The sequence below is a fragment of the Salvelinus alpinus genome, chromosome 36 (assembly GCF_045679555.1).
Source record: "Salvelinus alpinus chromosome 36, SLU_Salpinus.1, whole genome shotgun sequence".
NCBI lineage: Eukaryota > Metazoa > Chordata > Actinopteri > Salmoniformes > Salmonidae > Salvelinus > Salvelinus alpinus.
This window is the reverse complement of record NC_092121.1, coordinates 19,995,022-20,015,399: the sequence shown is the minus strand read 5'-3', so window position 1 is coordinate 20,015,399 and position 20,378 is coordinate 19,995,022. Positions and strand designations below refer to the sequence as shown.

The window sequence follows — 20,378 nt, the reverse complement described above, 5'->3', positions numbered from 1 at the left end:
AAAACCTGGACAGGAGTTGGAAAAGCTGTCCTATCATGTTGCAGCCAGCAAATTCAATTGATTTAAACAAATGGCTCTCTCATAATCTCAATTTAACATCATGTTCAAGTTTTTTTTTTTTTGACGTTGTGATTAGCAACAGATGTTATGGTACGGTGGGCTCGTATTATTAGCCTGGAATCCAAACTGATACTGGAGCATATCAGGTTATCATGCTATGGGGCTCTCAAGTGAAGCGTGAGAATAATGTTACAGTTTCCGTGATTTAAGAAGCTGCAATGCTGCCCCTCTGTGGTAGTCAGCGTTATTATCACTTTACTTTGCAAGTTATCTCTTCTTTATTTTCCAGAAGCCCTGACATGTAGTCATTTTAAAGCCAATATCTTTCCATATCATGAAAGATATGTAGGATATGTAAGATATGTAATTAGGCATTGCAAGAGTAACACTATTATATTATTCTACCGTGTGGCCATTTGATATGCAACATATCAATAGTCTTGTCACAATATGCATTCGTTTTATTTTAGCTAATTAAATAATTTATAAAGCTTTGCCACAGATACCCACAATGTGATGAAATTATTATCTACATCAGTGATGGGCAACTTTAATTGGGGTGGGGGCCACAAAAAAATATGAACTCATCATGAGGGTCTGCAGTGGCTCGCGGGTCTGTGTACCTACATCGTAACCCACACATGCAGTCAGAGTCGGCCCTACCCTTTTACCCGATACAATTGCAATCAGTGGGTCAGGCGGCGCCCTACTGTTCGATTCATATCGCGTGATTTCTGATGATTGTTCTCGATTATATCGACTGATTGGTTCTGTATGGGGTGACCCTTTTGGGGGCACTAAGAAAAATTTGGTTGGGCCGCTAGTTGACCATCCCTGAACATGCAGTTTATCCCTTCTTATATGTGTAAGCAACTGCTGCCAGGGAGTGGTGGGGCGTAAATCGTAGTTCTTGATTTTGACAAGGTTAGTGATATTCGGAATCCTTGGGACGTCCCTACCCTAACGCCAAGCATAACCCGCTGTCACGCCTGGTTCTCGACGAGGCTACCCTAACCCGAACTTTAACCATTCATACATTTCAACTTCAATGGGGTAGGGACGTCCCAAAGATCTTGAAAGCACAGACCATTTTGAAAGCATGACGTAGAAGGGGCGGAGATTTCAGTCAATGTGGAAATGCGATAGTCACAGCAGTATCAGCACCAGTAGTTCTGGAAGTTTCTTACATGGTGGCTAGCTAGCGACATGGTGAAAAGCGTATTTTGAGTAGCCACGATATCTCGGCTCATAAATTGGTTTATTCAGAAGAGAGTGGGATATATTTATGTAACTCCATAGTTTAATAGGTCAAAAAAATCGTGGAGGGTCGGATTTGTAGCTAGCTTGCAGCTGTCAACTGGTTAAGTAGCTAGCCAGCTTCAAACACTACATTTCAGTGTGGTTGGTTGACAGCCTTTGATATAAGATTATTGACGATGTTTTTTTGAATATCAAGCGTTACTTGACAGATACTTGTAATGGGTAAGGACTATTATAAAGTGTTGGGTATACAGAAAGGCGCCTCTGAGGACGAGATAAAGAAGGCGTATCGAAAGCAGGCCCTGCGATATCACCCTGATAAAAACAAGTCCACTGGAGCTGAGGATAAATTCAAAGAGATCGCCGAGGCCTATGATGTCCTCAGCGACGCAAAGAAAAAGGATATATATGACCGCTATGGAGAAGAAGGTAACGCATCAACTTTTGGTTCCACACAGTGTGGTGCACCATTGTAACCTAAACTGTCTTGCGCAATCGATGTTGTCAGGTTTGCCAACAATGTAACGTTACTAGCTGTATCAGCCGTGGCCGTTGTTTTTGACAACTTCTAGCTAACGTTATTATTTAAATGTTACTGTTTGTGTTTTTCTTTGAGTGTAGCCCTAGAAACTATTGTAGTTATTACATTGGAAGGAACTGAGCGCCGGAAACAGTCAGAGGCACTACAATTCTCTCGAGAACTTGCTGGAACTTTCCTGCTTATTCTGAGTTCAAACTGTCAGTGGGGCTAGTTAGTTCACATCACAACGTTAATTCCTTCCTTCTGTCACGTCCGCTCATGGTCTGTGACACATTGCCGAACACCTTTTCAGAAACACTGCTCTGTCACAGTGACCCCTGAAGACACAGGTGGAAATGTAACTTGCTTTAGCATTATTTATTTAGAGAGATGGTATGTCTGGAAGTGTTAAAAGTGTGTTGTGAATAAGTGATTCAAAGGGATTTAAAATAAACATTTTGATGTTTGTTCTTGTGTTCTAAAATAGCAATTTTGATGTTGTGTTCACTCTTACAGGCCTGAAGGGGCACACAGCCGGCGGGGGTGGTGGTCCCAATGGCCCCAACAACTACACCTTCCATGGAGATCCTCACGCCATGTTTACAGAGTTTTTTGGTGGCCGCAGCCCATTCGACCAGTTCTTCGCACGCAACGGGGACGATGACATGGACACTGATGACCCCTTTGCTGCATTTGGGATGGGAGGGATGGGGGGTATGCCGGGTGGAATGGGAGGGTTCCACCAACACCAGAGGTCCTTCAAATCCCGACCAGGGGGTCCCCACGGGGGCCGTGAGAAAAAGAAAGATTCTCCGGTGGTGCACGAGCTGAAGGTGAGCCTGGAGGAGGTGTTCTCCGGCTGCACCAAGAAGATGAAGATCTCCAGGAAGCGGCTGAACCCGGACGGCTGCAGCATGCGCAGTGAGGACAAGATCCTGACAGTGGACATCAAGCGAGGCTGGAAGGAAGGGACCAAGATCACCTTCCCCAGGGAGGGAGATGAGACGCCCACTAACATTCCTGCTGACGTGGTGTTTGTGGTCAAAGACAAACCCCATCCTGTGTTCCGCCGGGATGGCTCCGATATCATCTACCCTGCTAGAGTGTCCCTCAGAGATGTGAGTGCTTGGTCTTTGTGATTTCTTAAACATTGTGTCAGTCATAAACGTAACCCACTAAACTCTTTCACTTGTATTCTCTGTAATCATGGTAATGATATTTCTCTGCTGTTCTCAGGTAGGGTTGGGCAAAATGACCTAAAAATCATATGTCGATTTGTTTTGTAACTTATGGGCGATTCACAATATATATAAAAAAATATATTTTTCTCTAAATAAGTTTTGTTGCACCATTTAAAGGTCAGTACACTGCATTTCAAACATTTTAAACAGTCAGGAATAATCTAATGAATTCATAGCTTGTAAAATTATACCAAGGCTAAATGTAAGCCTTCCACAACCCACTAATAATTATATTATAGCAGTTTAACTTGCTTTTTTGCAATGATCACTGATCTGGCTTTTAAGTCTCTGTTTGAAAATGCCCTTTCTGTAAAAAATGTAACCAGAACACATCCGCTAATAATGAGTAGTTAACTAATCTTTATATTTGAAGTCTAGCCATCTTGGATCTATTTGCTTGCTAACAAGTTCGAACAGTTTAACTGTTATGAACACACCCTCCTGTCAGTCGCCAACTGTTTGAACAAAATGCTAGCCTGTCCACTTTGTGGCCTACCTACATGGATAAGAAGATGCTTATTTCTCAGAATGAGAACAAGTTGCCAATACGGTATGAAAGTACTAGTATTTACTACCTCCTGTTGCAAGTCCCGTACTGTGTTTTTGAATGGGCTTCAAGCTTATATAATCACATTTATGATAACAAGGTTGTGTGTGTGAGAGAGAGAAAACAGGCCATGTCTGACTCCCCACAGTCCTATTAGGGTGATTTCTCCCCTTCTCAGCTGTCTGTCACAGCCTCTTTGTTTACACCAATTAGAGTGCCCAAATGCACATTTGGACTCTGACCCAACCCACTCCAGGTCAGAGTGGCTATCGTTGTCGGCAGATGAAGACGCAAGTTTGGCTGCCGACCAAGTTATGTGTGTTTATTTTAGTAAAATTGTGGGTACAATGCATCCAAGAAAACCACAAGTCCATCCTCTGTAAACTGAAGATTTCTCTGTGTGTGTGTGAATACTATAGTGTGTGGTGGTGAAGATAAAAGTCCTAGACTAAGAAGCATTTGTACTGTTCTTGCTGGACAGCCTGTAGCGAGTCAGAACCAATTATCAGCATTATATACTAGCGGGTAAGGGCGTTCATAGTTGACCGCTCAGACGGCTCCAGCTAGTTGTTTTTACAATATACACTACCGTTCAAAAGTTTGGGGTCACTTAGAAATTTCTTTGTTTTTGAAAGAAAATTAAACAATTTGGTCCATTAAAAAAACATCAAATTGATGAGAAATATAGTGTAGACATTAATGTTGTAAATGACTATTGTAGCTGGCAAACGGCTGATTTTTAATGGAATATCTACATAGGTGTACAGAGGCCCATTATCAGCAACTATTACTCCTGTGTTCCAATGGCATGTTGTGTTAGCTAATCCAAGTTTATCATTTTAAAAGGCTAATTTATCATTAGTAAACCCTTTTGCAGTTATGTTAGCACAGCTGAAAACTGTTGTTCTGATTTAAAGAAGCAATAAAATTGGCCTTCTTTAGCCTAGTTGAGTATCTAGAGCATCAGCATTTGTGTGTTCGATTACGGGCTCAAAATGGCCAGAAACAAAGAACTTTCTTCTGAAACTCTTTAGTCTATTCTTGTTCTAAGAAATGAAGGCTATTCCATGTGAGAAATTGCCAAGAAATTGAAGATCTTGTACAACGCTGTGTGTACTACTCCCTTCACAGAACAGCGTAAACTGGCTCTAACCAGAATAGGCCCCGGTGCACAACTGAGCAAGAGGACAAGTACATTAGTGTCTAGTTTGAGAAACAGACGCCTCACAAGTCTTCAACTGGCAGCTTCATTAAATAGTAACCACAAAACACCAGTCCCAACGTCAACAGTGAAGAGGTGACTGGGATGCTGGCCTTCTAGGCAGAGTTGCAAAGAAAAGGCCATTCTCAGACTGGCCAATAAAAAATATAATATTAAGATGGGCAAAAGAACACACACTGGACAGAGAAACTGCCTAGAAGGCCAGCATCCCGGAGTCGCCTCTTCACTGTTGATGTTGAGACTGGTGTTTTGTGGGTACTATTTAATGAAGCTGCCAGTTGAGGACTTGTGAGGCGTACACACACCAAAAGGGTTGTCTAATGATAAATTAACCTTTTAAAATTATGAACTTGGATTAGCTAACATAACGTGCTATTGGAACACAGGAGTGATGGTGGCTGATAATGGGCCTCTGTGCGCTTATGTGGATATTCCCCCCCAAAATAGGCCGTTTCCAACTACAATAGTCATTTACAACATAAACAATGTCTACACTGTATTTCTGATCAATTTGATGTTATTTTAATGGACAAAAAATTAGCGTTTCTTTCAAAAACAAGGACATTTCTAAGTAACCCCAAACTTTTGAATGGTAGTATATATCATTATATTCGTGTATTGATTTACTCATACCCGATGCCTTTTATCTCACTCAAGAAATAAGATGCATAGCCGAAAGTTAGAGAAGTCTCATTTGAACTATAATTCCTGCAGCGTTGTTAGCATGCCTGCTCGAGTTGACTCACAGGACAGTAAAAACCTGTTAGTTCCAGGCTGTTTGATATTTTATATTTAATTGCGCTGTTAATTTTTTTTTTACTGAACATGGCCAGCCAGTAGGCCTACTTTTTGAAAATTATAAGTTTGTTTGTAGACCGGCAAGGTGTCGAAAGGGAGATGTATAGCTGGTGGGAGATGTAGTTCATGTGTGTAGTTCTAACGAAACGGTGGTAACTTTTCGGCTGTGTGCTTCTTTTTGGCCGTCAAATACGTTAAACTGGCATATGATATGGTAAGTTAATTGACATGGAAACATATACATTTTAATATATCATATGACTGCGTTTTCATGAATTTGACAATGCAAATTTGAAGCCCATTCTTAGCCTACAAAACGTTTATAAAACACCGACTAGACAGCTAGCGCAGTCCGTGGCTAAAATGCACCGCTAGCACCAAACTGAGCATACATTTCCCACAATCATGTCCCGTTTTAGAAGGGTCTGCTCTGTGCTAAATTTTGGGAGTTGAGACATAAAAAGGGTATCGTTAGAAAGGTTAAGTTCTCTTACGATAAAATGTCCCAATGTGTTTCAGGGTCCATCTCACCCATTCTGTTCGACCAAACCAAAAAATGCAAATATCGAGTTGAAACTGCTTGTTGTCAGAGGAAGAAGTGATCTTTCGTCTTTGTTGTTGTGAGGGGTGTGAGAGAGAGGGGGTAGGTGCACACAGCACAGACGGTGCGAAGGAGTCGAGACCGAAAAGACAACGTCATGAGAACAAGCGGACATAAACGCTCATAAAAACTAAAATCTTACCATACAGGCATTTGGAATATCGCGCTAAAACATAATTTCTAATTAGTTCGCTATATTGCCCAGCCCAACTCCATGGCCTTGTACTCTTTAACTAAAAATATAACACACCTAATTGTGACAATCTGTATTTCTCTCTCCCATCAGGCACTGTGTGGATGCACGGTCAGCGCTCCCACTCTGGACGGCAGGACTGTGACTGTGACCTCCAGAGACGTGGTCAAACCTGGGATGAAGAAGCGTATTGTGGGAGAGGGACTACCCCTGTCCAAGTGCCCAGAGAAGAGGGGGGACATGGTGCTTGAGTTTGTAGTGAAATTCCCTGAGAATTTGGGGCAGAGTGCCCGCGATGCACTGACTCAGATTCTTCCTCCTTGAATGACTAAGTAGCTTTTGAAGACACCTAACAAACACGAAGACAGCCAGTCGTCTTTCTCCATTACAGTTGTCCTTACCCTAGGCCAAAGAACAGAATAGTTGTTTGGGAATTATACCTGTTTATTTTGATTCAACCTTTGATCCAAATGATAATTCAGTTATGTATTTAACCACCATGAGATATTGACAGAGTAACATGTTGGTCTCTGTTCTGATGTTAGCTGTTCTGTTTGGTTCATAATTTTTTCCTGTTTAATATTATTAAAACATTTAGATTTTATTACCTACATGTCCTATTGACAGTATTCAATTTCCCATTGGATGGGAAAATAAAGACACTTCTGGGGGACCCAGTGCTAGACATTGGATAATAATGTTTGAGCATAGGGCAAGGGTTGGTCTGGCCCTGTAGAGATGACTGGAGCTGGTTGTTATAAGGTCCGAGGGATAGGTAGAGTTGAAGATGCCTGTGGCAAACAGCACTGACGTGGAATTTGTGTGGTATCCAGTTGTTTTGATAGTGCTTCCAGAATATTTGTTGCAGGCAACTTATCAACTATATCTCTCAGGAGCAGTGGCACGCACCTGAATGTAGATATACTTATAAATACAATGCATACAGTGCCATCGGAAAATATTCAGACCCCTTGACTTTTTCCACATTTTGTTACAGCCTAATTCTAAAATTGATTAAAGTCGTTTTTTTTCCTTATCAATCTACACACAATACACCATAATGACAAAGCAAAAATAGGTTTTTAGAAATGTTTTGGAATTAAAATAAATAAATAAATCATCACATTTACATAAGTATTGTGACCCTTTACTCAGTACTTTGTTGAAGCACATTTGGCAGTGACTACAGCCTTGAGTCTTCTTTGGTATGATGCTACAAGCTTGGCACACCTGTATTTGGGCAGTTTCACCCATTCTTCTCTGCAGATCCTCTCAGGCTCTATCAGGTTGGATGGGGAGCGTTGCTGCACAGCTATTTTCAGATCTCTCCAGAGATGTTTGATCAGGTTCAAATCCGGGCTCTGGCTGGGCCACTCAAGGACATTCAGAGACTTGTCCCGAAGCCACTCCTACGTTGTCTTGGCTGTGTGCTTAGGGTCGTTGTCCTGATGGAAGGACAACAACCCCTTCACCCTAGTCTGAGGTCCTGAGCACTCTGGAGCAGGTTTTCATCAAGGATCTCTCTGTACTTTGCTCTGTTCATCTGTGCCTCGATCCTGACTAGTCTCCCAGTTCCTGCCGCTGAAAAACATCCCCACAGCATGATGATGCTGCCACCACCATGCTTCACCGAAGGGATGGTGTTAGGTTTCCTCCAGACGTGGCGCTTGGCATTCAGGCCAAAGAGTTCAATTTTGGTTTCATCAGACCAGAGAATCTTGTTTCTCATGGTCTGAGAGTCTTTAGGTGCCTATTGGCAAACTCCAAGCGGGCTGTCATGTGCCTTCTATTGAGGAGTGGCTTCCGTCTGGCCACTCTACCATAAAGGCCTGATTTGGTTGAGTGCTGTAGGGATGGTTGTCCTTCTGGAAGGTTCTCCCATCTCCACTTAGGAAGAGTCTCGGTGGTTCCAAACTTCTTCCATTTAAGAATGATGGAGGGCACTGTGTTCTTGGGGACCCTTTTTGGTACCCTTCCCCAGATCTGTGCCTTGACACAATCCTGTCTCGGAGCTCTACGGACAATTCCTTCAACCTCATGGCTTGGTTTTTGCTGTGACATGCACTGCCAACTGTGCAACCTTGGTATAGACAGTTATGTGTCTTTCCAAATCTAATCAATTGAATTTACCACAGGTGGACTTCCAAGTTGTAGAAACATCTCAAGGATGATAAATGGAAACAAGATGCACCTGAGCTCAATTTGGAGTCTCATAAAAGGGTCTAAATACTTATAAGGTATTTCTAAGTTCAATACATTTTGTAAAAAAAGTATTTATTTTTTTACTCTTTTTGCTTTGTCATTATGGGGTATTGTGTGTAAATAGCTGAGGATTTTTTATTTAATCCATTTTAGAATAAGACTAACGTAACAAAATTTGGACAAAGTCCAGGGGACTGAATATATCTTTGGTGTTACCGGTATTATTTTGCAGTGAGGTATGCGAGAGATTCTGAAACTGCGTTATGTTGGGGAACTAGAGCAAATAGAATTCAGAAAATTCTTTCAGCTTAAATGGGAGGGGCAAAACTGGGGATTCTTGAGCACAACTTGCAAATCATGTTCAAACTAACCCAGAAAATGAGGTATGAATAAACATTTTTAGGAATTCACTCTAGGCAACTCCCTACAGATTCCACATACTTGATACACTACATGTCCAAAAGTGAGTGGACAACCCTTCAAATGAGTGGATTTGGCTATTTCAGCCCCACTCATTGCTGACAGGTGTATAAAATCGAGCACACAGCTATGCAGTCTAAATGGCCTTACTGAAGAGCTCAGTGACTTTCAATGTGGCTCCGTCATAGGATGCCAACTTTCCAACAAGTCAGTTTGTCAAATTTCTGCCCTGCTAGAGCTGCCCCAGTCAACTGTAAGTGCTGTTATTGTAAAGTGGAAACATCTAGGAGCAACAACAGCTCAGCCCCTAAGTGGTAGGCCACACAAGCTCACAGAACAGGGCCACTGAAGCAGGTACAAATCGTCTGTCCTCGGTTGCAACACTCACTACCGAGTTTCAAACGGCCTCTGGAAGCAAAGTCAGTACAATAACTGTTCATTGAGAGCTTCATGAAATGGGTTTCCATGGCCGAGCAGCCACACAAGATCACCATGCGCAATGCCAAGCATCGACTGGAGTGGTGTAAAGCTCACCGCCATTGGACTCTGGAGCAGTGGAAACACGTTCTCTGGAGTGATGAAACACGCTTCACCTGGCAGTCCGATGGACAATCTGGGTTTGGTGGATGCCAAGAGAATGCTACCTGCCCGACTGCATAGTGCCAACTGTAAACTTTGGTGGAGGAGGAATAATGGTCTGGGGCTGTTTTTCATGGTTCGGGCTAGGCCCCTTAGTTCCAGTGAAGGGAAATCTTATTGCTACAGCAGACAATGACATTCTTGACGATTCTGTGCTTTCAACTTTGTGGCAACAGTTTGGGCAAGGCCCTTTCCTGTTCCAGCGTGACAATGCCCCAGTGCACAAAGCAAGATCCATACAGAAATGGTTTGTTGAGATAAGTGTGGAAGAACTTGAGTGGCCTGCATAGAGCTCTGTCCTGAACTCTATTGAACACCTTTGGTATGAATTGGCACACCGACCCAGGTCTAATCGCCCAACATCGGTGGCCGACCTCACTAATGCTCTTGTGGCTGAATGCTGCGGGGACTTGCTTCCAATGTTCCAACATCTGGTGGAAAGCCTTCCCAGAAGAGTGGAGGCAGTTATAGCAGCAAAGGGAGGGACCAAGTCCATATTAATGCCCATGATTTTGGAATAAGATGTTCATCAAGCAGGTGTCCACATACTTTTGGCCATGTAGTGTAGCTTCTCCAGTTGTATAGATTTTAGTTATTCAAGGGCGCGTTATCTATTTTGTGCCAAATGTCATGTCACGCATGTGAGATTGACCTTGTTTGTGTGTGTGTGTGTGTGTGTGTGTGTGTGTGTGTGTGTGTGTGTGTGTGTGTGTGTGTATAGACAAACGTGCACCATCTTATTGTGAAATACTATAAGAAGATGGTGTGATGTGTTTTGACCTCTGTAGGACCCCTTACATTTAGCTTGAGGATCACTATTGTTGTAAGTATGATGAACTTGTATGCCCATTCTCCAGTGAAACTTGTAGGTGTGTTTACTCTGCAGTGACTCTTTAGATGCTGTTCAAAACGGCAGTGCATTTTAGCTGTTTAAATTCTCTCTTTAACTCTGTTAAAGCTGTGAAACTAATATCTACTGCTACTTCGGAACCTCTATGCAAACCATTTCTGTTAGGATAATCTTCATCCTTTTTATTTTGTCATATCCTGTACTTCTTACACACTGTAGAGCAAACAATGACTTGTCTAATATGGCTGCGTTTAGACGGGCCCCAATTCTGAGCTTTTTTCCACACTAAATTGTATTTTGACCAATCAGATCAGCTCTGAAAAAGATCTGCTGCGAAAACATCTGATGTGATTGGTCAAAACACCAAATTAGTGGAAAAAAGATCAGAATTGAGCTGCCTGTGTGAACACAGCCTACAGTATGTAGTGAACTGATTTTTGAAGCACATTGTTTGAGATAAAGCAAGCCTAAGCATCTGTGGTAAATAAAATCATTCCAAAAATGACAGTTGACAAACTGTAAAATAGCCTAGTAGTGAGTCAGTTGTATTGTTAAAATATGTCTGAATTATTTGAATAATGTTACATTTTCAAGTACTTGAAATATATATTTTAACCTGGGGTGCATTCATTACGCTGATTCTGTTGCAAAACGTTTACGCCAAACGGAAAATGTTTTGTAACAAAATGTTTTTATTGGACAAATTCAGGTAGGTTCCGCACCGTTTCATGCTGTTTGGTTCTCAAACGCTAAACGGTTCCTGTTGCAAAATGTAATGAATTTGATTGATTGTCATTGAGGTTGTAATGATCAGTCAACACTTACCCATTTATCATTCCACTCCAAGTGGAGTTCAACTCTTATTTAATTTTAACAGATACATGTGGTTTAACATGAATGTAGAGATGTGTAATCTCGGGTTTAACTTTTTTGTAAAAAAATATTTGCTTTATTTGCAAATGTTTTCCTTTGATGGAAAAGTTTAAATAGTTTTTATAAAATTTGCAGACATTCTGTATTATTATTATGCACCCAGAATTTTATTTGACAAATAGGTGTTAGCAATCTGCTTTTCATTTGTATGAAACTGAACATTTTTATTTTATTTGTCCTATCCTTTGAACAAATGAGGTCCCCTAGGCATTTTGTGGTATTTTAGTTGTTGCAAAGACTGGCAAACTTGTAAATATCAAATAAAATTGTACAAAATTATGTAGTTCTGTCTTATTTAGGCCCATGTCAAACTTTTAAAGTAACCGAGTGGATTTAGTTCTGCCCCACGTGGGGCGCGAACCGGCTACTTTTTGCTTTCCTGCACACTGACTCGGTATCAAATTGTATTGGTCACCCCTGTATATAGCCTCGTTATTGTGTTACTTTTTTATTTTATTTTATTTTTTACTTTAGTGTATTTGCGCTGTTGGTTAAGGGTTTGTAAGTAAGCAGTTCACGGTAAGGTCCACACTTGTGTTATTCGGCGCATGTGACAAAGTTTGATTTAACAACACAATTATTTTACACATGCACAATTTTTGCCAACTAGGGCCTAGCTAACTGGATTATGGTCAAAGCACCATTTTAACAGATTGCATTTTGTTCTACCTGGAGCAGATTGTCAAACAAGCAGTCTTCTGAAAAACACACATCCACATCCAGGGGTTAAACGGAGTGAGAGACATATTGGAACTGAATCTGTTACAAGTTAGAATCAAAAGGTGAGCATTTTTAGTAAAAGCCTGTCTGCCATCTATACTAGATAGATTATAAAATGCATTACAGGCTGTGTAGATGAATTATTCATGCCAGGAGGACTATTGGAATTCCTAGGACAGAGGGTTGAAAAAACCTGCCTTACAGTAGGGGGCATCGAAGAGCTAGAGACGAGAAGAGGAATCCTATAGTGGAGGAGGCCATTATACAGTGCTGAAGTCCCACCCCTGCAGTCGTCAATTGTTACCACAGCCGCAAAGTAATAAACCCCGCCTGTTTCTACTATTGCTCTTCTTAAAATCTGATTTTAAACCTAACCTTAACCTCACTGCTAACTTTATTCCTAACCCCAAACATAAATAAAACCCAAAAAGCACATTTTTGTTTTCCTTTTTTCTTCTTCTCGACATAGCCAATTTGGACTTTGTGGCTGTGCTATCTAATGAAAACACCCCTGCTGAACAACATACATACCATCAGATCATCCTTTCCTCTCATTAGCCTTTTACCGTATCTCACAACACTAGCGATTCATATGCGATGTAACTTTACTTTCACAACCTTTGGACCAAGAACTAACCTAGTGTTTTGATGTTCCATTCCCCGTCTGGTTTGAATCAATCACCTCGTACAGCGAGTTAGCTAGCTAAAGCTCTGGTAAGATGCTTACCTTGACTGCTATATTCCTTCATTCTCAGCTAGCTAGCAGCTAATATTGTGTTAGCCAACAAGCTAACTAGCTAACAAGTTAGCTTCCTAGCTGACAATCTGTTAAAGAAATAATAATTGGTGTGTAAAATGAAGTGCATTCTCTGATTCAAGTTGAGATGTTTATCATCTTATCTAATGCCATGTAACTTGATGGCAAGAAGACAAGTAGGCAGACAAGTAGGCAGAAGAAGTGTTTTAAGGGTGAGCTAGCTAGCTCCTGGGCGTTTTGGTACTCGTTTTTGAAAGCTATCTTCCAGTGTATTGTGATGTGATGCACCAGCTATGGGGTTTGGTAGTAATGTTTAACTAACCTGTCACAATCTGTTCACAGATGCACTCTGAATGTTTAGTTGCCATACACTTGAAGTTAGCTGGAAACAAGTTTTGTCCCAACAACAGCAGTAGCTAGCTACAACGACCACCATCAAGAGATAGCTGGGGTTCAGTGGTGAATCATCAGGTGGAAGAAGACTTGAGAGAGTCCTATGCTGGACAGGACCTTTGGCTACCTACCAAAGCAGCATCTGTTCACTTCCACAGACAGACACACAGAAGGATAAAAATGCCTCTTGGATTGGGTAGAAGGAAGAAAGCATCTCCACTAGTGGAGAACGAGGAAGCCGAGCCGATCCGAGCGGGCCTTAATGTCCCCGGAATGGACGGCCTGGATGGAGGTGGTGTGGGGCTCGGGGAGGGTACCACCCAGGAGGGTCTGCCACCCCCACCCACCAGCCTGAGACCTCGTCTGATCTTCCACACCCAGCTAGCACACGGTAGCCCCACGGGACGCATCGAGGGGTTCAGCAACGTGCGAGAGCTCTACACCAAGATCGGAGAGGCCTTTGGGATCGCACCACCAGAGGTGAACAATATGACGACTGACGTGTGTGTGTGTGTGTGTGTGTGAGAGAGAGATTTGCTTCAGTTTATCCCTTTACTGACTCACTTTCTAACTCTTCAGGTGATGTTCTGCACTCTGAACACTCACAAGGTGGACATGGATAAGTTACTGGGGGGTCAGATTGGGCTGGAGGACTTTATTTTCGCCCATATCAAAGGCCAGAGGAAGGAGGTGGAGGTGTTCAAGGGGGAGGACGCCCTGGGGTTGACCATCACTGATAATGGAGCTGGATACGCCTTCATCAAGGTGGGCATGGTTACTGGCTAGGAAATGAGTCGTCTGTGTCTGTCACCTCTGATAAGTCTGGCAGTGGAAGGAAATGCATCACACACAGAAAATAGAACAGAATGGGAGCGTTTGAAACGCAGAGCCTCAATTGAAGTGACAGTGTGGAATGTACAGTAGACTGAATATAAGATGTTAGTTAGTTGCCTATGCACATTATAGAGTTGTTTATGTTTGCCACTGCCAAATTGGCTGATTGTGTGAAATTGTGGATTTTTACTTTGTCTCTTCCTGTCCCTTCCAGAGAATAAGGGAGGATAGCGTGGTCCATCAGATACAGGTCATCAACGTGGGAGACATGATTGAGTCCATCAACGGCCACAGTCTCATTGGCTGTCGACACTACGAGGTGGCCAAGATGCTCAAGGAGCTGCCCAAGGGGAAGGACTTTGTTCTCAAGATGGTGGAGCCCTTGAAAGCCTTCGGTGGGTTTGTGTATATGTGTGTGTGTGAGAGATTGTGTGTGCTGACAAAATAATTATGAATCATATTATGGTGTGACAGATTATATTTAGGAATGAGTCAGCAGTTATCAAACTTTGTAATGCCTTTTACTAATTGCTCTTATATTATCATTGACTAGCTAGATATAGAATTAGGAGGTCAGAAACCTGATGCTCCTTTGACATGTTATGTTGTCTCCCTTACCTGTAGACATGATCAGCCAGAGGTCAGGAGGGGCCCGGGCTGGCTCAGGAACCCAGCTGGGGACAGGGAAGGGCACCCTGCGTTTACGCTCCAAAGGCCCAGCCACTGTGGAGGAGCTGGTGAGTGTGTGTTTTGGTTCTTCTATTACCGTTAATAAGGTAAACATGGTTTCAGGTCATGACTATGTTTGTGGTATTTGTTTGTCAGCCCTCTGCGTTTGAGGAGAAGGCCATAGAGAAAGTGGATGACCTCCTGGAGAGTTACATGGGCATCAGAGACAGTGAGCTGGGTAAGGGAGACGGCGTGTGTATACGTGTGAATGTGATTCACACATGCAGCTCCTGTTAGCAAAGTGGTGACTTGTGTGTTGCCACTTCAAATCAAATTTGATTTGTTACATGCTTTGTAAACAACAGGTGTAGACTAACAGTGAAATGCTTACTCATGGAACCTTCCCAACAATGCAGAGAGAAAGAAATTGAGAAATAATAGAAAAGTAAAACATGTAATAAGAGATACACAATGAGTAACGATAACTTGGCAATATACACGGGTACCATTACTGAGTCGATGTGCAGGGTACGAGGTAGATATGTACATTTGACTTGGAATAAAGAGGTCAGATAATATTACATGTATGTGATGAGGCAACGTTAGTGCAAAAAGGGTCAATGCAAATAGTCTCGGTAGCTATTTGGTTAACTATTTAATGTCCTATTACTTTGTTGTGCTGTGGTTGACTCCTGTCTGACCCCTCTCCCTCACTGTCAGCTGCTACAATGGTGGAGCTGGGGAAGGACAAAAAGAACCCAGATGAGTTTGCCGAGGCGTTGGACGAGACTCTTGGTGACTTTGCCTTCCCGGATGAATTTGTTTTTGACGTCTGGGGTGCCATCGGGGACGCCAAGGTCGGCCGGCTGTAATCGGAGGGAGCAGGGGAACAACCCGTGTGTGGTTTTGAATGCTGAGGCACCAACCTGCAACAAACAGAACTGCTAGGAAACACCACACTACCATCATGTGATTTACTTATTGTTTTCTGTGTACTTATTATTTTTTATGTGGAGTTTATTACTCTTGTTGGGATACTTTTGGGAGAGACTCTTTGGGAGGATAGAGACAGTGTATGGGAGAGGATAGAGGACTCTGATCACTAGCTCTGATCACTCGATCAGGCTGAAAATACTCTCATCAGAAACAAGACTATTGAATGCAATACGTGGAGGTTATTGTTTTCAAACAGCAAGTGCTTTTCAATTTTCGTCCAGGTCTTGTGGTTGTGGACACACCTCCTGACCTTGAACACGTCACATGTTAACTCCCAGGTCTTTGTTCCACTAGTCCTCTGAGGAACAATCCCGAGAACAACAAGTGGGAGAAGTGAGGGACCACGGCTTACATACACCTACCTTTTGAAGTTTGAGTTCAAACAAACTGTGATGTTTTCCCCCCACTTTGCACTGTTGCACTGCAGAAAATATAAGAAAAGTGCATTGTACTTCACTGGAGCAGTCACTCACTAGATAGCACTGGTGCATAGAACTGGACTACAGAATGTGTGTTCTGTGTTGTTCAGAGAGGGGCGTATTGAGACGCTCAGGCCCAGAATGTTCTGGTCAAATCGCATGGTCAGAAAAAACGTCTTATTAGCACGTGCTATTATTGTTTGTTTCCTCGTTGTGAGTTCTTTTGGTTTTATGTGCTGTTGAGTGTCACTATTGAAGGAGTGTTTTGGCTGCTGAAGGTTTACAATGCGTAGGCTGTCACTACAAACTTAGCTGCCATTTTTTCTATGGTTCAAACTACAATCACTATCAGTTTTTCTGAAGTGAATAAGGTATAGAAACAAGCTACACTTTACATGCAGCACATCCCAGTCTGGTAACAAAGATAGTCTGATTGGTTAATACTTAAATGGTCTCCTTTGCCAGGGAAATTCCAGTATTAAGAAAAGCAGTGTTATATTACAGTATTACAAGAATACTCAAGAATTTGAAGTACTTGTTAAAAAAAAAATGTTAAAAAAGAACTGTCTTATTGGTCGACTGTGAGCCTTTATTGTTATTTTTTTAAGAATGTTTTTGCAGGATTTTTTCAAGGAGTGGTGTTTTAAATGAAAAATAGTTGTGTAACTGATGAGGAATTTCCTCTGTTTTAATTGAGTCGGTAAAAATGAAAACTGATATCCATGCCAAAAGCGTTGGCATTTCCAATAGACAGCATTTTTTTAGGGACCAGACAGTCTCAACATGAAGGAGCCAAATAGTTATGCACATAAGTCATGGAGCGGTCAAGTAATGAAAGAAAAATGCACCATTATGCAATTCTGCAATGAAATGAAGGACCAAGTCCAACACTGTTACTTTAGGAAAGAACCTGGACACTACCATAGGAACAGAATGATGTCATTATCAAACCAAACTACTTTCTGCAAAGTCATCTGGGCTTTTAGTGACTTCTTTATAGATGAGAAAAAAGAAAAAAACATGCAATATGGGTCAAAGCTCCAAGATATAGAAAATAATTACTCAACATAGAAAGTATTTCTTTTCATAACTTTATGGGGTTGTATCTTTTCCATAGTCTATCTCTGAATGAACAACATATTTTTGTAGTAAATTGTTTGGTTGTTTTTCTGTCTTTCAATGGTGTTGAAGTATATCTAGATGGTTACTGTCATAAAATACTGATAATAGGCACTGTAATCCTGAGGACATTGTTTTGTTATGGCTTTCTATTACAAGGTCTGATTTAAATGGCAATAATAATTACAAAGATGATGAAATACGATGTCTTCCATGTCTTTCCCTCAGTTGAATACACAAATGTTGCCTTGGACTCTTCAACAGGAAATATTTCCCTAGATGTAATTCATATTACTATATTATGTCAGATTGTTTAGCAGAAAAAAGTGCAAAATCTTATTTTTTTAAAGTATGTTTGTCATTTTCCTTAGTCAAGCTGATATTTTCCACAGGCTGGCTGAGTTGTTCACCTGCTAATGGAAACATGTTCTTCTTAGAGAGACAAACACATCACCCCCTTGTGTGTGTGTGTGTGTGTAAGTAATCAGGTCACGTTCTCACCTCAAAAAATACATGCATCAAATCACTCCCTTCAGCCCTCAATAGTAGGACAGTTTGGGAATGCAATACACAATGGGAATTTGATATGGCGTATCAATGTTTGAGAGTCGCATCTAAGCTTTCATTTGTAATTGCACTGACACTAATCTTAGTCCTGGGACGGAATATATACAGCCTCTTCTATATGCTTGGCTCAGCATCCTACGTCCTAGAAGTTTTTGCCATGGTCAGCCTTTAGCGGCCTGAATCCCCAAAACAACCATGTTTACTGCATACAGTTCACTGGACACAGCACGTCATTTCAACGAGGAAATGTGGGTAATATTTGGTTGAGATGTTGGTCAATGTGATTTCAACCTTTATTCACCCACTCAAAGACAGCCAGAAGTTTGTTGAATTCCCAATGTGTTATCACTATGCTTTCAACCATCTAATAACCAAATTCCAAAGGAAAAACAATGTCAGATTTTTGGTTTAGTTGTCATCTAAATGTCATCTAAACGCTTTCAACCATTTAAATGAACAACAAAGTTGAAATAGGAATACAATGTCCCGTTTTGTATTTATACAACCTAAAGTGTTATCACTGTGCTTCATTTAATAGCACAACCAAATTACCTGGAGTGCAGTTGAGATTACATTAAAAGTGCATGGTGCAATTAAGTTATTGATGCTGTTCAAGATTCTGTGCAGATGATTACAGCAATTGTGAAGATTGTCACAAATCTGCAGCCTTTGCATGCAATCTTGAACATGCAGGCTTTCTATGATTAAATAAGACATTTACCGTGCATTTGGAAAGTATTCAGACCCCTTGACTTTTTCCACATTTTGTTAAGTTACAGCTGTATTCTAAAATTGATTAAATTATATTTTTTCCTCATCAATCTGCTCACAATACCCCATAAGTACAAAGAGAAAACAGGTTTTAGCAAATGTATTAAAAATACAAAACAAATACCCTATTTACATAAGTATTCATACACTTGGCTATGAGACCTGAAATTCAGGTCAGGTGCATCCTGTTTCCATTGATCATCATTTAGAAGTTTCTACAACTTGATTGGAGTCCACCTGTAGTAAATTCAATTAATTGGACATGATTTGGAAAGGCACACACCTGTTGATATAATGTCCTACAGTTAACAGTGCATGTCAGAGCAAAAACCAAGCCATGAGGTTGAAGGAATTGTCCGTAGACCGCTGAGACAGGATTGTGTCGAGGCACAGATAGGGTACCAAAACATTTCTTCAGCATTGAAGGTGCACTGTAAGATACAGTGGCCTCCATCATTCTTAAGTTTGGAACCACCAAGACTCTTCCTAGAGCTGGCCACCCAACCAAACTGAGCAATCGGGGGAGAAGAGCCTTGGTCTTGACCAAGAACGTGATGGTCACTATGAATGAGCTACAGAGTTCTTCTGTGGAGATGGGAGAACCTTCCAGAAGGACAACCATCTCTGCAGCACTCCACCAATCAGGCCTTTATGGTAGAGTGGCCAGACTGAAGCCACTCCTCAGTAAAAGGCACATGACAGCCAGCTTGGAGTTTGCTAAAAGGCACCTAATGGACTCAATATTCTCTGGTCTGATGAAACTAAGATTGAACTCAACGTCAACAAAACAAAGAAGATGATCGTGGACTTCAGGAAACAGCAGAGGGAGCACCCCCCCCCTATCCACATCGACGGGACAGTAGTGGAGAAGGTGTAAAGGTTTAAGCTCCTCAGTGTACACATCACCGGGGGCAAACTACCTGTCCACCAGGACACCTACAGCACCTGACGTCACAGGAAGGCCAAAAAGATCATCAAGGACAACAACCAGCCGAGCCACTGCCTGTTCACCCCACTACCATCCAGAAGACGAGATCAGTATAGGTACATGAAAGCTGGGACCAATGGAAGCTGTTTTTCAATCTCAAGGCCAGCAGACTGTTAAACAGCCATCACTAACACAGAGAGGCTGCTGCCTACATACAGACTCAAATCATTGGCCACTTTAATAAATGGATCACTAGTCACTTTAAATAATGCCACTTTAATAATGTTTCCATATCTTACATTACTCATCTCATATGTATATACTGTATTTTATACCATCTATTGCATCTTGCCTATGCCGCTCGGCCATCGCTCATCCATATATTTATATGTACATATTCTTATTCCATCCCTTTACATTTGTGTGTATAAAGTCGTTGTTGTGGAATTGTTAGATTACTTGTTAGATATTACTGCACTGTCTGAACTAGAAGCACAAGCATTTCGCTATACTCATATTAACATCTGCTAACCATGTGCATGTGACTTTGATTTGATTTGATTTTAACTCTTTGGCCTGAATGCCAAGCACACATTTGGAGGAAACCTGGCACCATCCCTATGGTGAAGCATGGTGGTGGCAGCATGCTGTGGGGATGTTTTTCAGCGGCAGGGACTGGGAGACTAGTCAGGATCAAGGGAAAGATGAACGGAGCAAAG

General features: G+C 41.6%; 2 protein-coding genes across 3 annotated transcripts; both read left to right on the top strand.

Moving 5' to 3' along the window:
* The first annotated feature begins 1,169 nt into the window (after positions 1–1,169).
* LOC139565373 (dnaJ homolog subfamily B member 1-like) lies at positions 1,170–11,084 on the top strand. Of its 2 annotated transcripts, none has more exons than XM_071385656.1 (3): positions 1,170–1,749; positions 2,357–2,958; positions 6,536–11,084. In XM_071385656.1, the coding sequence occupies exons 1-3, from the start codon at positions 1,539–1,541 to the stop codon at positions 6,764–6,766; spliced, it is 1,044 nt and encodes a 347-aa protein (XP_071241757.1). In that variant the 5' UTR covers positions 1,170–1,538; the 3' UTR covers positions 6,767–11,084. The 2 variants fall into 2 exon arrangements, with proteins under 2 accessions (XP_071241757.1, XP_071241758.1); XM_071385657.1 differs by lacking the exon at positions 1,170–1,749 and adding an exon at positions 2,072–2,198.
* A 1,651-nt stretch (positions 11,085–12,735) lies between these two features.
* LOC139565372 (PDZ domain-containing protein GIPC1-like) lies at positions 12,736–17,593 on the top strand. The gene is made up of 7 exons (XM_071385654.1): positions 12,736–12,920; positions 13,306–13,836; positions 13,936–14,121; positions 14,405–14,585; positions 14,815–14,927; positions 15,016–15,097; positions 15,580–17,593. Exons 2-7 carry the CDS (start codon positions 13,537–13,539, stop codon positions 15,729–15,731), a joined length of 1,014 nt encoding a protein of 337 aa, XP_071241755.1. The 5' UTR covers positions 12,736–12,920; positions 13,306–13,536; the 3' UTR covers positions 15,732–17,593.
* Positions 17,594–20,378: the final 2,785 nt, after the last annotated feature.